Source organism: Molothrus aeneus, chromosome 15 (genome assembly GCF_037042795.1).
Source record: "Molothrus aeneus isolate 106 chromosome 15, BPBGC_Maene_1.0, whole genome shotgun sequence".
Lineage (NCBI taxonomy): Eukaryota > Metazoa > Chordata > Aves > Passeriformes > Icteridae > Molothrus > Molothrus aeneus.
In genome coordinates, this window is record NC_089660.1 from 377,343 (window position 1) to 397,877 (window position 20,535).

Consider the following 20,535-nt stretch of genomic DNA (forward strand, 5'->3'; position numbering starts at 1 on the left):
AAAACTGTCTTATCCATTGTCTTGTGGTCCCATTCCTGGCCTCAGGAAAGGCAACACGATAGGATCTGAGTCTAACCAACTGTGGCCAATTGCAAGGCAACCCCCACAGCCTCTCCCCCCATGCTCAGGACCTTGGGCTGTGGGGATGAGCTGAGGGAGTGGTGCCCCAGCTCTCCTCTGTGCCCTGGGCTGCTGGCAGGGTCCCAGCAGCAGAGGACAAGTCCACGGCCTGACATTGTGAAGGTGGATGGGTGGGTGAGCCCCAGTGCCATGAGGAGGTCCCCTGCAGGGGCTGAGCTGCTCTCAGAGGTTGATGTTCTGATTGTCCTCCCTGTGTGGGCCTCCACTTTTTGTCATGGTCTCTTGGATGCTGTCATGGTGGGGTCTTACCCTTGGGGATAGAAAAGGATGATTGAACTGTGAGGAAAAGCCCAGGCAGTGCCAAGACCCCATAGAAGTACAGCTGCCTTGGAGCTCCCCACTGCCTGGCATGAGCTGCCACTCACTGCACAGCTCCTCCAGCCCTGAGTGCCCCAAGCTCCTCCAACACAGCCCCCTCTGGCCCTGCCCTGGGCCCCAAAAACTGTCAAAGGCTTTGGCAAGGGCCAGTGCCTCTTCTGCTGCCTCTGGATCAAAACTTACTTTTCTCTGTTGAAAACAATGAAGTCTCTCTGGAGTATTTCCAGGTGCTTCTGGAGGTGGCTGGCCTTTCATATTGGAAAAATAAAAGATATAGGGGATAAATTCACAATTTACACAGAAGAACATTGCAAGGACAATTTCAATGACACATGGCAATATGTTTAGGCACAGAGCATTTTTAGCCCTGCAGTGGGAAGAATGGCATTAAGGCTCTCCTCTTGCAGTAAAGCAGTGCATACAGATTCTGCCCTTTACCACAGAGAAGATGGAGAGTTTTAGGAATAAAGTTGGTCACAATGGAAAAAAAATATTCTGTTCACTTTACTGTGGTCTTGCTAGATGGCAGTCATTGAAAAATGAAAGGCCTACCACGCTTGTACCTGTTTGCTCTCACCTGGGATGAATTGTTTTTGCTTGTGTCTTTCTCCTTCTTAGCCAAGCGTTTCTTTTTTTTGTGAAGAGGTTTGGATTCCAGGATCATTTCTTCCAGTTCAAAGGCTGGGTCACAGTTCAGTCTGCCTTTCTGAAGGGGAGAGAGAAGTGGCCTTAAGCGATCAGAGCCTGTCTTAAGGAGTCTCTTATAAACTGGACTGCATTTGGGAGCTGAATTTTGTAAAAAAAATGCACTAATTATAATTGCACATGCAGCCAAGAGCATTGGCTATCCTTCTGATATACTTTATCAGTCCTTTCAGATATGGATGATATTCAAGGTGTCACAGTGGCTCCTTTTGTGCTCCTGCTTCTACTCTGCCCTTTGCCTGCTTTGGAGTGGCAATGAGGATGAGGACAGTGTCCTGGCTGGGTTGTGCCTTTTTGAGAGTAGCACAACAGCCCAGTGGAACTGGTCTTCAAGCAACAGAGAATCATACCCACCACAGAGAAACCCAGCAACAAGGGCAGATTTACAATTAACAAATATACATAGTTTAGCTCAACTTCTGCTGAAAACCAGTTGGAGTAGTTGGACTATTCTTTATAAGGGTTATGTTACTTATGTGCTGTTTTAATTCAATTTAAAAAGGCCCATAAATACAACTCTAGTGCATGTGCTATTTACTGTTAACATTGAGCTTGTTGGGGAAGCATTGCAGGAGAAAACAATTCCCATAAGATGGTGGGTGATCTCCAGGCTGCTGCTGAGTCCATCCTGGTGCACTAGGATTTTGGATATGGGGAGCAGCATTGCTCAGAGCATGGGTCAGCACGAGAGGGCTCACAGGCACTATCCCTCCCACACAGATGCACAGCCCAGTGGGCTGTAACACCAGTTCTGCACCCAGAAATTCTGGGAACATTACAAACAGGGCATGTCATTTTGGGGCACCCACACTGTAGTCTCCCTCCATTACTCTTTGCGACACACTCACGGAAGAGACAGCTCTGCCTGGGTCTCTCTTTTCTCCTTGGGACACCTGATGCTTCAGTGGAAATTTGTCAGAATGTCCCAGTGCTGGGTGTGAGGAACCTTTACACTCAATTGCCTTACCATGGGAATGAATTCTGGCAGTATTCTTTTCTGGAGAACAGCATCCCAGTTCACATCAGACAGGTACGGGAAGGACTGGATGTCCTTCAGCTGAGAAAAGCGTTTCTCGGGGTTCAGCTCGAGCAACTGCAGCAAGAGTTAAAGGGGAGAGATGAGACCATCCCACAGGGCACACATTCTGTGGAGCACGGCTGAGGACACGTGGTGCCAGAGACACTGCATCGAGGCTGGCGTTTGGAGCAGTGCCTCTCCTGCTCTGGCTCAGAGTCCCTTCACCAGGGCATGCGACAGGCTCACAAGCTCTGCCTCTGCTTATTCCCATTTTTACAAATTACTTTTATCCCCACTGTAGGAGCAGGCAATGAGGCAGTACAGTGGCATTAAACAAATTGTCCAATGTTAAAAATAAGCGTTTGTTTGGAATGGGAAGTTCCACTCAGGTGTTTGTGCTCTGCTTTCAGTACTGGATCAGTAAAACATCCTCTTTTCTCACTCTACTAAAGTAATATTCTTATTCCAGTGTGAAAGTATGCCTTCACACTGCTCATTTTCATAATTTTTTAACATTGCTGTAGGGATTACTTGTGTGGAAGGAAAGGGTTGAGGTGGTCTCTGTTCAAGGATTATACATTACATAAACTCCTGATACCTTGTGCTCCTAAAACTCAGCAGGAAAACCAGATGATCCAAACACTTTGGGGAATTTACAGGCAGGGTGACCTGCACAGCCCTGCCCTGGTGTGCAGCCAGGCACAAGCACTGTCCCCAGAGCCCAGCTCCCTCTGCAGAGCCCTGGGCTCCAGCTCAGCCCAGCGCTGCAGCTCCGCAGCACAAACACAGAAATCCACAGGGCACGGCAGAGCCAGGAAGGAGCCACAGCTGGCGCCATGTATATATAATGCATATGGCTGCTAAACCAGATGCAAAGGAGCACTGGGACATTTAAATAATTGCGACATTGTATTATTTATTCACAAGGGAGCCTCCATGACTTGCGGCCTGCTGTGGTTCAGGTTCTCCTGCTGGAAAATCAGCAGGAAACACACTGTCAGCATAGGAACACACAGGACATCTGCAGCAAGTATTCCTGTATTACTGTTAGGCTTAATGAAATACTGGCTTCATTGAATTTTCAGCAAATGGAGATATTCTGCAATTTTCTTCCTTGACAGCCTCTTTTTGTTAAAATGTTTGATAATCTATTTCATTAGAAATTACAGAATACATATATATATATTATTTGGAACAAAAACCAGTTGAAAGCTACATGAAGTACTACTTCATTGCCCACACTTATTTGAGATTAAAAAACTATTTACATACTTCCTTAAAATTTGCTGCCAGTGCTGCTATGCAGGGTGTAAGTGCTCAGCTTTGCTGCCACTGTTAAGCCCAAGTCTTGTTTATTGAAGCTATGGCTTCATTTCAAATGGGATTTCAGCTTCAAAATTATTCCAGTAATGATTTTGAAGCAATTTTTGTAACAGCTTTATTGAAAAACAGTTGCAGTGGTGCATAAACCACATGGCATCAAAAGATTACAACAGTGTCAGCACTTGCAAATATTTCCATTACTGGAAAAAATGTTTCTTGAGGATTAAAAAAATGTGATTCTTGGACTAAATTTATTGACACGTGTCTCAAGATCTGCTTCTAAGTCCGTTAATTCCAGAGCCAAGGCTGCAGCAGCAGCTGCCCGCCCGGGACCAGCGCAGCTCGCTGCCATCGCCTTCATGCAGCTGACATGTGTCCCACAGTGGGCTCTGGAGGGACCTGGCCCTGGCCATTTGCAAGCGCTCCCCACCGTGCAGGGCTGAGAGTGGCAGGAGCACTGGCCCTGCCAGCCCCCTCACCTTCCTGATCAGCCCCACCATGCCCGGGCTCCACGCCGCCGGGAACGCCACCGCAGCTGTCTTGAACACGCGAGCGATTTCACTTGGGGAAGTGTTGGACCGAATGTGGTATGGCCGCTGTGGAAAACACCACAAGACAAGCATGAATTTATCTGCTTTTCAGACTTCTTGAGAAATCTGGTTAGAGCACAGAAGCTTCATACATTCTCACTGTCCGGTCCCCAGCCTCCTGTGGGACATCTCTCCCTGTGTGACCATGGCTCAGTCAAAAAACCAAAATGTCAGCAAGAACTACACTAATAACTGGACATTTAACAGCAGGGCAGGCAGGAGCAAACCCCAGAAGTCAGAGTTATCAGCCAGTGGGAATTTGCTTGGTTTTTTCACTGTTTTTATCTTACAAGGCTGTGACACATAGTGCTGTGGTTAGACCACTCCTGATACTGCCTGTAAAACGTTTTTCACTCATGCTGGGGACAATGCCAGTGAAAAGAGGACAAATATCCCCCAACAATAAAATCAGCTCAGAAAAGGATGTCCCAGGAAGGGTCATCAGCCTCAGGTGGGCATCAGGACTCAGGGTGACAGTCCCTTTTGCCCTGTGGCTACTGTCATGTCACTGGGACAGGTGAGCCACTGCAGAGGAGTACATGGCCCACTGGAGCACCAGGGACCCCTCCACATGCAGTGCACAGCCAGTGAGTGACACGGGGACACATGCAGTGTAGAGTGCAGGTGAGGTCACCTCCCTGTTTATTTTCCATCTACAATTCTGCCAATTTATCTGGAGAGAGAACTTAAAATGGCAGTGTTTCCATCTTGAAAGTTTTGATTCACAGATTTTTACCTTATTTTGGGGGGAAGAAGGCAGGAGTGTACTAAAGGTACATTTAAAGAATAGTAGCTATAAATAGTGAGATCAGATCAGGTGCAGTGTGCTTGACGTGTGCCAATGCTAGATGGACCTCAAGGCCCCCTTCCCTTCCCCTGGGTGGCAGCATCCAGGTGCCACCATCTTGCCACAGCTGTGCCATCAGGTATGAGCACAAGACAGCATTTCCTCTCCTGCCTTTAGAAACAAGTCAAAACCCAATGTGATTCACAGTCCTGCCATTCATTTAGCATTATAGGTGGAAAACTCAAATATTGCATTGAGATGTTTATTGCTACAGTTACCCAACAGGTCAGACAGCCACATCTCTTCAATGTCTGCTAAACTGATCTCTTGCAACTGAGACACACAGATTCAAATGAAAAAATCTGTTCATCTAAATGTCTTCTGCAAAGACTGCTGATAAGAGGTTTTAAAAACCATGTTTTGCATACTTATACTGAAAGAAGCTTCCAAGTTTCACAAGATCTTAAATGTTTCTCTTTAAATTACATTCTTTTGTTTAGAATACTGTAATTTTAAAATTTTTGTCCCCCTTTTTTTCACAACACTTTCAAAACACTCATGTATTTGTCTACCTACAAAGCTCTCAACCTTGCCCGTGTCAGCAGCAGAGCCCTGACGGCACAGGCAGGGATTGGGCTTTTCCCATCATTTGCTCCAACTGCTCAGTCTTGTTACAACAGCAGCAAGTTTTTTTTTCAAGTTTTATTTTTCCTTGGAGAATAGAAGCTCCAAGTAAAGGATATTGCACCCCAAACTTCAGGAGCTGTTGCTTGTTTGCCTTGGCCCCTTAAATCAACCCAGAGGGCCTCAGCTGCACAGGGAACTGCCACAAGATGCTGTTCTGTATTGCAGCAGCTTCTCTGAGCTCTTAGCCATGATCACGAGAACCCTGGTGAAGATGTGATCTCTGCTTCCTCTGCTGTAATAAGTCCTAAAGCCTTGAATTCAGCTTGGCCATCTCATCTCTGCTGTAAAGCATTAACCCTCCCAACAGCGTGTCCAAGGGCAGAGCAAGCCAGGCCATGAGCCACACACATACCCGAGTTCTGAGCAGCTCGTAGGCAGTGACTCCCAGTGACCACCAGTCCACGGCAAAGGAGTAGCTGGTGGGTTTTGTGGAGCTAAACATTTCAGGTGCTGTGAAATACAGGGGGGAAAAATTGCCTTGCTGCAGTCCCCACTGGAAATGAGCAACAGAGAACCCCTGCCCCCTGCCCTTCCCGTGCTGCCATGCTCCTGCACCAGGGCCACCCGGCTGCCCACAGCCCTCTCCACATGGAACTCTCTGTGCTTCTCTGCCCCAAAGCCCAGAAAGAGCAAATTCCTCTTACTGACACAGGAGCTGCCTACCATTCACAGTAAATGTGCTCCAGAATAAGCACATTCACTCAACCTAGGCATAAGGTGGCCTAAGCGTCTCTTCACCCCCCTGTGAAGTAGGGCACACGTTCCCCAGCTGCACTGAGGCATTTCTGGGGAGGGACTCCTGTCCCCACCCTGCATCCCCTCCCCAGGGTGCTCCTCACTTCAGACTCTGTGTGTTTTGATGTGGATCGGGAAGAAAAGAGTCCCAGCTCTGACCAAAACTGTCTTCACCTGTGTCCCACCACAGCACTCCCCCCAAGCCCACAAAATGGAGATTCTAGAACATGGAACTGCCACTGGTTCTCACCCATGTAGGGCTTGGTGCCAGCGATGGTGGTGACAGGGCTGTCCTTGGTCAGCATGGTGGCAATATTGAAATCAGTGATGTGCACGTGTCCTGAAAGACAGAGGCCAACGTGTAACAGGCTTGGCTTTAAATTCACACAAGAAATAGCTCTGAATCAGAAACATAAAGTAAAATACTCAATGGAAAGGAGTTTCCAGGTAAAAAAATCTGGTGGGAGAACTGATAGAAAATATTTCAGCTTGCAGGCTGCTTGCAGATGTCTCTTGTTTCAAATATCCCCTTATTTTCCCTTTGGGGAACTAGAAAATACAAGAGTTCTCCAAAAAGTAATTTAGCAGTGATTGTTTTGAGTCTTCCTATATTTCAGGATCAGTCTGGGAAAAAAAAATGAACTCTGTGTGTGTGCAAAGCTTTCTTAGCTTTTCCAAGTTTGTTGGAAGACAAACCTTTGCTGTCATGGATGAAGAAAAAGAATACTACAAGTCACAGTCAAAAGGACACTGGAGCCAAGGGTATATACCCAGAAAAACCACTCTGAAACCTCTGCAAGAGAGAGTTTAAAAAAATCACAGTGAGCAGAGAATAGACTCAAAATTCATCCCAAATTGTAGCATCATTATAAAAGTTAGTAGGTTGTGTCTTCCTGTGCTGAATGCAGCTGTAGCGACTAACAGAGCCTTTTCCTCTTTTTTTTCCCTCTTCAGGGAGTGCTGATCCACATTCCCATGGCCATGGTGATCCCAGCTCCTCTCAGGAAGCTGTGTCATCCCAGTCTGAGCAGCACAGAGCTCTGGGACAATGGTGATGGGTCCCCAAAGCACCCAACAGTGAGGACTGACCAAAAGCAGCCCCACATGGGATGGGCAGTGCCAGGCCCTCGACATGGCAGGGAGGACAGGGCTCTGCAGAGTCCGTGCAGGGAGCAACAGCCGGAGAAAGACGGAGCAGGGCGGGACAGAGGCTCCAGCACCGGGAGGCAAAGCCACTTTGCTGCCAGCTCCTAAATAAATAATCAACCCGTGCTCTGAAATTGGAGGTCATATGCAAACGGATCGAGTCTGGGCTCGGTGCTGCCAGGCAACCTTGGTCACACACACCCAGGCAGGGCCTCCCTTGGGAGCTGCAGCATCTCTGCTACAGCCTCTGAAGTCATAACAAATGCAGGTATGCCTCCTCCCTGCACTGACTTTTCAAGCACCTCGCTCTAGCTACTAATGAAGATTTCTCACAACAATACAGTTACTTGGATTTTAAAAAAATATGACCTAACAAAATGTTTCTCTTTACAAACTAAAAAATATCAGACAGCTCTTCACTGTGAGATCTTTGCTGGGAAAAAATGTGACTGAAGAGCCATGCAAGAATATAGTCAAGAGTTTTGCCTATGAAAAACTATAGAAAAACCAATAGCAACATTTATAACATACCTAGCCCCTAATCCTCTTCAGAGCTCCCTCCCCATGCCAAATGCTCAAGGAAAAATTAAATATGTGACCAAGGCTTATCCATTGCACCATAATTAATTCTGTTTGTGCACAAACCCTGCAGTGACACAAGCATTGCCCTTCAAATGATGCATTTTGAATAAGTTTTAAACAAGAACCAAGAAAATGTTAAAATCAGGTGTGCTCGGCTCCTGATCCCAAGCAGCACCAAACATAAGGTCCCTGCAGGTGTCTTGTAGGGACACCATCAAGTCAGTGAGCCAAAGAAGGTGTTGGCTAAAACACCAAGGCAACCCCAGAAACACCACAGCATCACAGGCTGCCCAGTGCCCTGAAGGTACAAGACACTGTTGCTCAAAAGGCAAGAGACAGCAAGTGAGCACAAAAGGATGGGAAGATCCTGCTCCCAGCTGGGCAGAGCAGGAGAGCCCAACACAAAAGGATGGCAGCAGCAAGCACCGAGAGTGCAGCTTGTCTCCTGCTGTACATTTATGTAAAGATATATACAGGCTCCTGACTGCTGCTAAATATTGGCATGACCACAGAGCACCTGGCACTTACCGTGCTCATCCAGTAAAATGTTGTCGGGCTTGATATCTCTGAGAAACAAAGCAGAGAAGGAGAGAGAGCCATTAGCCTGGAGAAGTGACAGGAAGCAGGGCTGCTGGCACCCCAGGAAAGCAGCTCTGGGACACTGGCAGGGACACTGGCAGGGACACTGCACCCTCAGAGCCTGGGGCTTCCCAGAGCTGATGCTCCCCCTTGGTTCGGGTGTAAGAGGGTGACCAAGGAAGCAGCAGCAGCAGCAGCAGTGGCTGTGCTGCCAGGCTGCAGGGGTCTGGGTGAGCAGCACTCAGCTAAGTGCACCCACAGCTCACTTAGAGAGTCTTCCTGTCGTTTTCCTCCTGTCACTTTTCAATCTATTTCAATACTGTATGAGAAGGGGTCCCCAGGACAAATTAAAGTATTTTAACATCATTGCTCTAGATACAAATAGGTTACCCACAGGTTTTATTCCTAAGTGAAAGGACCCCAAAAAATAATACCTATAGCAATGCTGCAGGGAAACACTTTAACTGAAGGCAGAAAGCATACACCTGATACTCTGATACAGCCACAGTGTCACCTGAGTGACTTTACAAGCCATTACCTGGCTTTAATGAGCTCATTACACCAGTCCCCATTGAGCACCTGGCCAGCTGATGCCCCAGAGAAAAGGTGCCAGCCAGCAGGCAGGCAGCAGGTGCAGTGACCTGTGCCAGCTGGTGCTCCCCACCAGGCACAGGAGGTCCAAGTGAAGAAATGAACACGTTTAGGATTTTATCTTTAAAAATTCAATCATTAGGATGCAGTTTGAGTTCTCCAAGCCACCTGGAATCAAAGCCCCACAATATAACTAATTGTCATCTAATAGCTTACAGTTTTCTGGCATCTTGTTACCCAACAACTTTCAGTGGGTTATAAGCACTGGTTCCCTTCCTGGTGCCATCCCATCATACAGGTGGGTATAGGGACAAGCGTCATTAGCAGAGCAGGACAGTGTCAGGTAAGCAGCTGATTTTCCCCCTGAGCACAGTGGAACTGTTTCCTTTTTTTTTTTCAAAGTTATTACTTTTAAATTTCTATTGTGTCTGTTTCTGATCTCCCTCAGTCTGGCATACAGCCTCTGAAATTACACTAGCACAGTAAGATCATTCTCAGGATGCAAACAAATACCAGAGATAATTCTTGTTATTGCTCATTTATATATTTCTTTTTTATAAGCTGGTTCTATAATATCCTAACCTAAAAGATATTAATATTTCTCATTCTTTTACATCTAGGTGGGAAACAATTGCAGCCTGAGTTTGGTGTCTCTGCACAGTTTTGTTCAGCCAAACAAAACCATTGCTTCCCTGTCTCCCGATGTTCCCAATTACAGCTGTTGCAGTGTAATTGCCTCAGACGAATCACTTTATCAATCAAATACTATCCCACTGGGTTACAGTGTTAATTAAACAACTCGCATTACAGTGTTAATTAAATAACTTGCAAATTTTACAGCCTGCCATACATGTTTTGTTGTACTTGATTTAGCTTAAACACATGCAGCTGTGTGAAGCACACTGCAACCCCACCTGCAGTTTCTCCCACTCCTATTGACACTGGGGCAAAGATCCATGCAGGTAAAGCACGAAAGCAGCAGCGTGAAAGAGGAGACCCTGAGGGGGTGGGAGCTGTCCCCGGGCCTGGCCCCCAGTGCAGCAGAGCAGAGCAGAGCAGAGCTGCTCTGGGCTCTTGTGGCGCAGGGACAGGCAAGGGTCATTCTGCCCTCACAGCCTGGACATGGCAGCTGGGCACTGAGGACAGGACAGGCACTCACCCTCACCAGCTCCTCACCAGTGTGTGCCTTCCCCACTACCTACCAGGACCACTTCAATTTTACACTTTCCATGCTTAATTCTTGTACTGCTCAAGAATGCTCATCTGGAGTGGTATTTCTAAATGAAAGTGTTTCCCTACAGCAACCCTGCAATTACTGACCCTGACAGACCCTCTCTGATTATCCTCCCTGACAGCAGCTAACTTGGCAAAACTCTTGGGCCCCTGAGCTTTGTGCTGCCCATGACAGCAGCAGAAGAGCCATGTGTCTATCCATCCACAGCCAAACCCTGCTTCCCAGCCAGGGAAACCTCTGCCTCCTCTGCTATTCTGGAGGTCTTCAAAGGTATGGGAAGAGCTCAGGCATTTTTTTCACTGGCCATGAGAAATTGTGGTAGCCAAAAAGAAACTCTCAGCATTTCTAAAAAGGGATTTACCTCATCCAGGAAAAAGTTGTGTTTGGGCCCAGTCCTCGTATTTTGGTGCAATACAGAGGGGGGCAAAGGGAGACATCTTCAGGCATGAACACAGGAGTTCTGAGTGCTGGCACCTACTCTCCCTGGATGAGGATGGACATTAATGAGTTACAGCTAATTAAAACCTATCAGAGACATATTTTTGCAGGATCAGTGAGCAATCAAATATGCTATTTCACAGCTATCCCAGACGGACAAATCAGATGGTTTCTGCTGTATTTGAAATACTTTTCTGGGGGAAGCCTTGTGTTTCACAGAAAAGCAAATACACATAGGAGAATATGTTGTTTATCACTTAAGCTTCTATTTGTTGTTTCACATAAAGGAGTAACAAGCCTGCCTGTGGCCTGGCTGACCTGTGGATGATGTGCCTGCTCTGCAAGTAGTCAAGGGCCAGCACCAGCTCACAGATGAAGAGTTTCACAGTTGCCTCTTGGAACCGCACGTTTTGTTGGAGGTGGTAGCGCAGGTCCCCTCCAAGCAGCAGGTCAACCACCATGAACATATCCTCCTCATCCTGGAACGAGTACCTAAAACAGCACACGCGTGCTTCAAGGACAGCAGCATTGAAAAATGACAGGTAATAAAGGAACATGTGGTACCTCTGGGAATACTCATAATTTCTTGGAATATTTCACTCCAAATTTCACAACCTTTCCATGCTCTGTTTCCCACTATTGTCACACTTGTGACAACAATAATTCAGTCTCAGGTCCGTAACAGAGTCAGAGCAGATTGTATGAACAGCTCAGGATGGGCATTCTGCCTTCTCTGAGCACCAACAGGAGGTGACCACAGGAGCCAGGCAGAGGAGCCTGGACCTGCACCCCTGGCCAGACCCAGCACTGAGGTCCCTGTGCCAGGGCAGCATCTGCCTGGGACCCCGTGTGCTCAACACCACAGGGTGCAGCTGGTCTCTGCTGGTCCTCTGTGAGTGATCTCATCTGATGGACTGTGTCTCTCTGAGAGGGGCTGACAACCAGCTATGAGCCCTTTTCTCATGGACTTTTCCTTATCAGCACACTGCTGGATGTGCTGACCAGCACCACGAGCCAGACCACTGCTCCACACAGAGCTTGTAGGTTTTGAATCACCCAGAGTGCAGGAAAGACACAGGAATGCTAAAGGCATCCTGAAGCCAGGGCTGGCAGGGCAAGAACAGCAGCAGGGACACTTGGATGGCTTGCTCTGTACAGATCTCTACACAGACACACCGGTCAGCTTTCAGCTGCTGAGAGAGCTTTGCCTGGAGCTTTGTGTTCAAGTAGGAAAGACAAGGTTGGAGATATTATATGGGAGGTGCAGCTGCACCTTTACCATTCATACCCCAATAAGAACCACTCGAAATGGCAACAGCAGCAAAATACCAAGAGTTCACTGAACTGCACTGAGGTTTCAGGAGATTTTAAAAAGGAAGAATTATTCAAAGATTTTTGATCTTCAGTGTCTTTTAGACTATTTTGCGTGTGTGTGTGTGTGTGTGTTTAGCATTGATAATTTCTACTTTATTCTAAAAAGAAATCCAATTTCCAATAAATGTAATTACCCACAACCCTAGAGGAATGCTGAAACTACAGGATATTCGCCACTTTATCATGCAATATGTGACCTCACACCCTTGGAACGTTACTGCTGTCCTCATAAAATTAAGAAGAAAGAAATGTCAAGGGATAACCAGCAAAGAGCTCTGCTTGGCCATCAATCCCACGCTGCCAGAAGTTGCTGGTGATTGCAAAGAGCTCCTTTAAATACAGGTGGGGTTGTGGTGACAGCCAATACCTGCCTGGGGGACACTGCAAAAGGACACATGAATAAACTCTCTTGTGCTGTCTGAGACGAGAAGGGTGATAACTGCTTAACCAAACAGGATTCCCCTGAAACAAGAGCCCCAGTCAGCAGAACACACCAGTTGCTCCCAGGACAGGCTTGAAGCAGATGAGGAGGGTCTGATCTCAAAAGTGTCTGCAATTGACTCAACCAGTGAGCCAAGGCACCACCTCTTACCATAAATTAACCAAGAAAGGGTGTTCCAGGCCCTGCATAATCTGCAGCTCCTTGAAAACATTTCTCACTTCATTTCGCTCCACACACTTCTGTTTGTTCATGTATTTCATGGCGTACATTTTCTTGGTGTCAGTCTTCTGCACCACACAGACCTAGGAGAGCAGTCAGGGGATAAAACAGAGATGATTTGTCAGCAAATTTGGGCAGGTAAGGCCCAGTGACATGAGTGTTTTCCAGCAGCTCTGGCAGTGCTGACACTGCCAGGGCACAACTGCATCCACCAATGCTGCAACACTGACACTGCCTGGGAATTTCTTGGGAATTTCACCCAAAGAGAAATTTTTGGGGGAAGATAAGAGGAAGGAATTTATCATGAACAACATGGGAGACAGGGAATCACAGAGAAGTCAACATTTTATTTAATGCCATTCACTAACCATCATGTCCATTCCTCCCACACTGATACTGCTGGGAAGAGCCCCCTCCACCACAGAGCTACGGGTCAAACACTGGGACCAGCACCTGATCCTCACTTTCCTGAGAAGTGTTACTCAGTTCACAGGTAATCTTGGGCTTTGTTTAAGGGGCACTGGGCTTTGGTTTGTGGCTACAGAATGGAAAAGTATTCAGGCTCTGATTCCTTTCTGATTACCAGGAATTGAAGGTAAAGGCTCACTGATACTGCATGGGCTTTGGTTCTGTACTCTCATGTGAGTCTCCAACTCATCTATTTCCACCCAGTTACATCTCCAGCTGCCCACATGGTGATTAATTTCCACAACACTCACTTTTCCAAAGCTGCCCTTCCCAATAGCTCGCAAAATCTCAAAATGGTCGAAGGTAACTGCAAGAAAGAGCAACATTTCAATATTAAATGGCTGAGCAAGCATTTGATGAAATTATGTTATTTCTACTTTTTATGCCTATGAGCTTTTGCCCTTCAGGGACAAAACTCACATGCTCAGATCAAAATTCACCAGCTCAGATGAACTGGTTTAAGAGATGCAAAGAAGGATAATACAACTGCCATAAAGAAGCAACTGGTGTATAATCATGAAACACTGTTTTGTAAACAGGGGTCATATTTCTAAACCAAGGTTTATGAAAAAATGTTTAGATAAAAAATACTGACCTAACCAGCCACAAAAACCATCTTTAGCAAAGAGCAGTCAACACTGCTGAGGTCCCCAGGCTCATCTGCCAGGCAAAGTCAATGCTTGGAGGCTCAGGTTCCCTCATCCCTGCTGCTCACCCCAGCACAGCCAGCACAGCACCACATGGTCTGTTACAACTCATCTCCCTTTTCTCGCGGTTATTTCCCCAATTTTTATTATATTCCCTCCCTCCCTCTCCCCTCCTCTGCTCTGCAGCTTCAGGAAAACTCGGCCACACGACTGGGAACAACCATGCCAGTCCCTCCCCACCAGGGAGAGGAACAATGACACAGCTGATGCTCTGCTTGGTCCAAGGGTGATTTAACCACAACAGCTGCGGGTGGGCTGGAGAGGACACTGGCAAAGGCCCACAGACTGATGAGCATCCTTCTCAGCCCACCACTGTCCTCACCTTTACCTATTTCTTCTTTATCTTGCAGCAAACTCGGCCAGCTGGGGGAACATCTGGCTGCCATCCCCCAGGACACTTCCCACACCCTTCTGCCCAGGAGCAGCACAAACAAAATCTGGCTTCTTGAATGGTCTCATCTTGACTACACTGGGAATCAGATCACCTCATAGCCTTGAATCTTCTGTCTGGTTATTATATTTTCATTTCACTTGCTTATTATCCACACCTGTCTGCTCAGAGGAAATGCTGAGAGAAAAATAATCCTGTAACCCTACTTCAGCTGAAGGTAAACAGTGCCCTTCAAGAAGTTCAAACAGAAATTGTGGTGCTACAGAAAATAGTGAAATTATAGCAACAGCAATTTGGGAAAATATGCAAGAATTGTTAGGACTGTCACTGGAGCACCTACACAACTCGTGGGTCCCAAAGGAAAAGTCTCCCTGTGCCACAGCTGCAGAGATGGGATTGGTGCCCACCACCTGCTGCCCGGGGGAGGAACCTGCCCGTGCCATGGAGCAGTGTGCTGCTTCCTACTGTACCTAGAAGCTCTTAATTAATTACAATTTTAATTGAAATCAGAATGAGGACAAGATTGTGACATCTAAGGTGAGATAGCCTCTGGTTACCAATTTGCAGGATAATGGAAAATTCCCTAGGGGGCATCTCTGTTTCAGCTGGGTTTCTCTCCCCTCAGTATATTAAAACATGACTTATTAGAGAAAAAATGCAGTACCACTTTTTAAATTTGTGCAGGGCCATGGAAACAGAACTGCACTGGTCTGCACACTGTGTCAGCATGCAAGAGTGGCCCTGAGCTCACTGAAACCCAACAAACTGACAGCAAACCACCGACATGGTCAGGACAGGGCCTTTCCTGGCACTGCGTTTCTCAGTCACAGAAGCTGGTGCTGTATGAACACTGAACCCAGAGACAGACCCAGCAGAGACCAGCCAGGAACATCCCACAGCCAGAGCACACCACCCTGAGGAAGGTGGTTAGGAACACAACTGCTCATTAACCCAAGCAAGCATAAGTGGTTGCTTATGAGAAATGCCAATAATGAGCATTTAGATGCAGCAGGAACAAAATCTTCAGGAAAACTTCACAGCACAGATTTCTTTTGAACTACAGAAATGGAAAAAATATGAAAACCAAAGAAAAACTGTAAGCAGTTGCATTAATCATTTGGAAACTGAAGCTGGTTTTGCTGAGCAGCTGCAGACAGGCAGTGGCACTACAGGGCACATTGGAACAGCATTGATGGGTTACCCAGCTCTTTGTATGCTTTACGTTTATTACTATGTATTTGTATTTATCCACATATGCATTTTGTTGTTGTACCTAGGTGAAAGCCCATATGGCAGTCAGCAAGCTGACTCATGCAACAGCAAATATATTTATGGAGCAATCTTTTAATGACTGTCTCTGTAATCTTGGCAGCACGGGGAGCCTGGCCTCCAATACTGCTCCCAGCAGTAGTTTTCCAGCTCCTTTTCCAGCCAACCCAACTTGCAGGCTTGGCCTCCCAGTGCCTGCAGGCAGTCCTGCCCAGCTGGGCAGCCACAGTAGCACCCATGGGAACATCCATCGCTCCAGCCACCTTCCCACCACACTTCTACCACTGCTCCCTGCACTGGGACCCCAGAACAGACCTCTCCAGGCCCCAGAGCAGCAGCATTTTGTCCCTGCCCTCGAGGTGCCTGGCAGTGTCCCAGGGACTCCTCAACACCAAACCTCTGCTGACGGTTTTACTTTCAGAGCTGCTGGGAGGGGAGGCAAAAGGGACCCCAACACCGGAGCACAGCTCTGCAGGGACCAGGGGCACACTGCTGCTGCTGCTGCTGACCTCCACAGCCCTCTGCTCACCTGGGGCACCCAGGAGTGTGCCGCCTCAGCACAGGAGCTGGCTGGCACCCCCACAGTCAGTCTGCACTGGAGAACTCTGCAGCCCCAGACAGCAACGGGAAAAGTTCTTACCATCCTCATTCCCATCAAAGGGGGGTGACCTGCTGGAGGTGCTTGCCCCCATGGTGTGCTCAGCCCAGGCTCAGCACTCTCCACTCCTCTGGGTTCTGCTCCCACACTCGAAGCCTCTGGTACAGTTCTGCTGTGGGTCAGTCCTGCCAGACCTTGGCAATGTCCTGCTGACGCATCCTGCAGAAGGCAGGAAGCAAAAGTTCATCATTTACAGCTTGCAAATGTCTCACTGGAGGTTCTCTGCTCTGAGGACAAGCCTGACTGTCAGGGAAAAGCACATTGCAATGGAGCTCACTAGAGAAACCAGCAACACACAACCTTGCACCTCAGAGCAGGACTGCTGCCCAGTGCAGGAAGGGCAGGAACAGACCAGCAGACCCAAAGATCTGGCTCGTGTTTTCTGTGTCATTCAGCATGTATTTTGTAGCTTCGGGGGTGACTAATTGCAGTGAGACCAATATCCAAAATAAATGGACATACTGACTTGGCTAGATAAAACCAAAAAGCACTTTTGACTGATGAGGTCATGTGGAGGGGTAAAAACTACGGAAGAAGAAATTCACAGAATTCACCTTTTGATTTAAGCAGTTACACAAGTCTTTCATTTGAGAAAAAATCATACCATTCTGGTATTTCTAACAAAAAGATTCCATGTAAAATCAAGGTATAGTTTCCACTCAGGTTCTTCAGAGGTTTTTTTGGATACGAGCTATGAACAGAACAGCAAACCTGATTTCTGGCTTGATGCTGGCTGCAGTGACTGGATTTCCTCTCCCACTGCAATGGGACAGGTCTGCTCATTAGCAGGGAGTACAGGAGTTTTCCAATCTTTCCTGACATGTCTGTAGAGTTTACTGGCAGCTGAGAGAGCTTGAACACTCTGTAAGTTACAGCAGCCACATATTTTTTAAGCATTCACATGCAATGCACCTTTATGTGCTTTTTTGATAAACATCCCTGTGACATACAACTTTATACCTTGTTGCAAGTACCAAGCCTTAAAAGAACAAAATGAGGGAGTACCAGTGCGGCAAGATCTGGACTGGGTCCAGCCCAGAGCATTTTCCAGGGCATCTGTATGTTCACCGAACATTTCCTCAGATCTACATTTTGGAAACTACTAACTAACTTCACTTCTTTAAATTAACAAAATTATGGTTAATTTAAGCAGAAGCAGAAAAGCATCTAAGAAAGATGTTGGAGAAAAGAGAATTACTGGGAACTGGGTCTGTCATGGGATACAATGAGTTACCCCACCAGCATATGCAGCTCCTTTTCTCCAGCTAACCAATACAAAATCTTAATTTCCCATCTCAGAACTGAAACAAGATCCAGCAAGAAAACAAATGAAGCAGCAAATGCTTACGATTCCCATCAGTGCTTCTGAACAGATCGAGCCTTCAGTCTCAAACAAACCAACAGCAGTAACTCTTTTTGAGCCCCAAAACGTACTCTTCAGAATAAAAATAGACCTTCAGATGCAACAGCCATAAATCAGGTTCCCATATCACAGGTTCCCAGGGATACTTCCTTGCACAGCAGTTTGGAGCCAGTTCATTTTTGAAAATACATCAATACATACAAGCTCTGAGGAAGGAGTGCAGATATTCCTTGAAGTTAAGCTAGCCTGAGTAATAGTTACAAGGATTTGCACCTTTACAAAGTGTAGCCAGGGGATGGAAATGATAAATCTTTTACTGTTTCACGCTGCAACGTCACAAAACTATTAAAATCACTACTTTTCCTCTGGCCAAATTTACTAGGTCTTCCACGCTAACGTCGTGCTCAGTCGGACCCTCGCTCCCTCAGCAGCGCGACAGCAGCTCCGCTCCGCAGCGCTCCGGGGCTCCTCGGTCACCGGCGGATTTTACCGGCGGGACGGCAGTGCCGGGGCATCCCAGCTCACAGCCCCGGAGCCGCAGCACACGCACACGGCCCAGCACGCCTTAGCCACCAGAGATGAACGGAAACCCCGAGCAGAACTGAGGAATGCAGCCAGCGGCGCGGGATGCGCTCCGAGGGGACGGGAGCGCAGGGGGACCGAGGGAAGGGCTGGAGGCTCAGCCGAGGATGGGCACCGGTCGCACCGGCGGAGTCACCCCTGTGGGACTGCCGAAACCCTGGAAGGGGACGGCTACCTCCGAGGGTTCACAGACAATTTCTGTCAGCACCTCTGCACTACCCGAGCGCTGCTCCGCTGAGGAGCTGGGACTGGGCGGCGCCACAGCCCGGAGGGACATCACCCTGAGCTTTGGTCCCACAGGAACTAACGATGACCCTGAACTCCCCCGCAGCCACAGCGGCGTTCAGCAAGAACGAGGGGAGGCGCCCTGAGCTCCACCATGGGTGCACTGGGCGTCTCCCGCGGAGCTACGGGTGTCTCTGCGGTTCTCCCCGCCGCAGCCGGGTCTCGGGCAGGACCCCCGGCCCAAACGCGCTGCGGGCAGCGGCGGAGCTGCCGCCGGCGAACCCCGCGCGTCCCGAGCCTGCAGTGAGCGCCGTCCCCCTCTCGCCCCCCGCCCAACCCCGCGGGTCAGAGCCCGCTCCGGGCAGCGGCACCGGGGAGGCGCCTACCTGGGGCAGCGGAGCGCAGGGACCGGCGCAGCCTGCGGGAGGAGCGGAGCGGGAGCCGGGGCGGCGGAGCGAGGGAGCGGCCGGGCCGGGCCGGGCGCCGGTGGCGGCGGGAGGAGCCTGCGGCACCGAGAGCGACACTCGCGTGGGGCCGCGCCGCCAGGAAGGTGTCCCTGTCCCTGTCCCTGTCCCCGCCCTGCGGCGAGGAACGAGAGTCCCTCCGGTGACCCCACCGCCCGCACCGCTCCGCCGCCCCTCGCTGCGGGGTTATCCTTCCCCTTCTCTGAGCCCCGCGCCCGGCCCTCTGCTGTTTTCGGGAAGGGGGATGCGGGCTCCGGGTGCATCCAGCCCCCGCAGCCGCCTCGGGGCAGCTCACAGAGGGCGGTCCCGTCGGAGCCTCGGTCACTGATCTTGGCAAGGCCGAGCGCCGGGGTCACGCTGCCTCCCCTGCCCGTTCGCATTGCCCCTGGAAGGACCCCACAAGAAGAGAGACACCACATTTATTGAGTAGGCCAAAGATACAGCAGATGAGAGGACAAAAGGCAGACCTGCAACAGCTCCTGTGAAACAGCCAACTCTGTTCCCCACTGGGCAATGGGAAAACACCATTCTGCTTGCAGCAGAGGGATTAATTTTCCATGGGAAACAGAGAGCCTCCTGTCCCAGAGCTGGGGCTTCGGTCTGCAATAAAAAGAGGGCACACTTAGAAAAAAAAAACAAACAGTTAAACATGTCTCGCAGTTTTCTCAAGAAATGGAGCTTTTCTACTGTGTCAGCTCAGAAAGAGGAGGCGTGTCCCAAGCTGGGGAATTTTTTCATTCGTACTCGAAAAGGAAACTCAGGGGAGTGCAGTGGTCTTTCTGTCACCCGTCATGCACAACAGCCACCACGGCTTTCCTGGCTTGAGAAATGGGAGCGCTGTGGTGGATCTCTGGTGCCTTCTAATGGACAGGAGGCACAGCTTATCCCTCTCCTCCAAGAGGCTCCTGCCACCAACCCATACACTCCTCCAGCACATAAACCCCACCTCTCCCCCGGCCTGGGCACACCAGGCAAACCCGTGGGGTCTGCAAAGGTCAGAGGGGCAAAGCCCCTAATGGCTGCCACTGAATTAAGAAATAAGTTTTAAAAGTTTTATTCACCTTTACAATCTTAACTATTTAGCTAACTGTACTTTTGGTTCAACTATCAAACTAACTTTTATCAATGGCTTGCAAAAACAGAGAAGTTTTGCTATACTTATTCTATGTATTTTCTGGAACCACAAGTGTTTAAAGAAGTTAAATGATACTGAGCAGTCATAACTCATCTGTAATCTTCCATCAAACTTTAACGTTATGGTATGCCTGTAATGTGCTAGATTTCAATACCCATTGCTGGCATCTCCTGTGATTAAAGTGGGCTTACCTTCACACACTGCCCACAGCTCCTTCTGAATAAGAATTGTCTTGTATGCTGTGCAGGTGGCTGCCAGTCCCAAAGTGTAGGTATTGATATACATACTTAATCAAGGTTAAAACTCACTGCAGGCTGTGCAGAGGTGTGGACCACCCAGGGCTCCCCTCCTGTAGCAGGGGCTC

At 48.5% G+C, this 20,535-nt stretch overlaps 1 protein-coding gene across 1 annotated transcript; it reads right to left on the minus strand.

Moving 5' to 3' along the window:
- Positions 1 to 295: 295 nt before the first annotated feature.
- Positions 296 to 16,483, minus strand: STK32A (serine/threonine kinase 32A). The gene is made up of 12 exons (XM_066560206.1): positions 16,385 to 16,483; positions 13,629 to 13,684; positions 12,841 to 12,992; positions 11,193 to 11,366; positions 8,561 to 8,598; positions 6,555 to 6,644; positions 5,922 to 6,019; positions 3,985 to 4,101; positions 2,132 to 2,257; positions 1,037 to 1,165; positions 643 to 707; positions 296 to 391 (listed from the first exon to the last, which is right to left on the minus strand). Exons 1-12 carry the CDS (start codon positions 16,434 to 16,436, stop codon positions 304 to 306), a joined length of 1,185 nt encoding a protein of 394 aa, XP_066416303.1. The 5' UTR covers positions 16,437 to 16,483; the 3' UTR covers positions 296 to 303.
- Positions 16,484 to 20,535: the final 4,052 nt, after the last annotated feature.

Bases quoted from the DNA above. Each gene is read 5' to 3' on its own strand.
- STK32A (XM_066560206.1), bottom strand. From the start codon at position 16,436: ATGGGGGCAAGCACCTCCAGCAGGTCACCCCCCTTTGATGGGAATGAG. The intron at 12,993-13,628 runs GTGAGTGTTGTG...CTGCTCTCCTAG, and splicing joins GGAAGGGCAGCTTTGGAAAA to GTCTGTGTGGTGCAGAAGAC. The intron at 6,645-8,560 runs GTAAGTGCCAGG...TCTGTCTTTCAG, and splicing joins CATTTTACTGGATGAGCACG to GACACGTGCACATCACTGAT.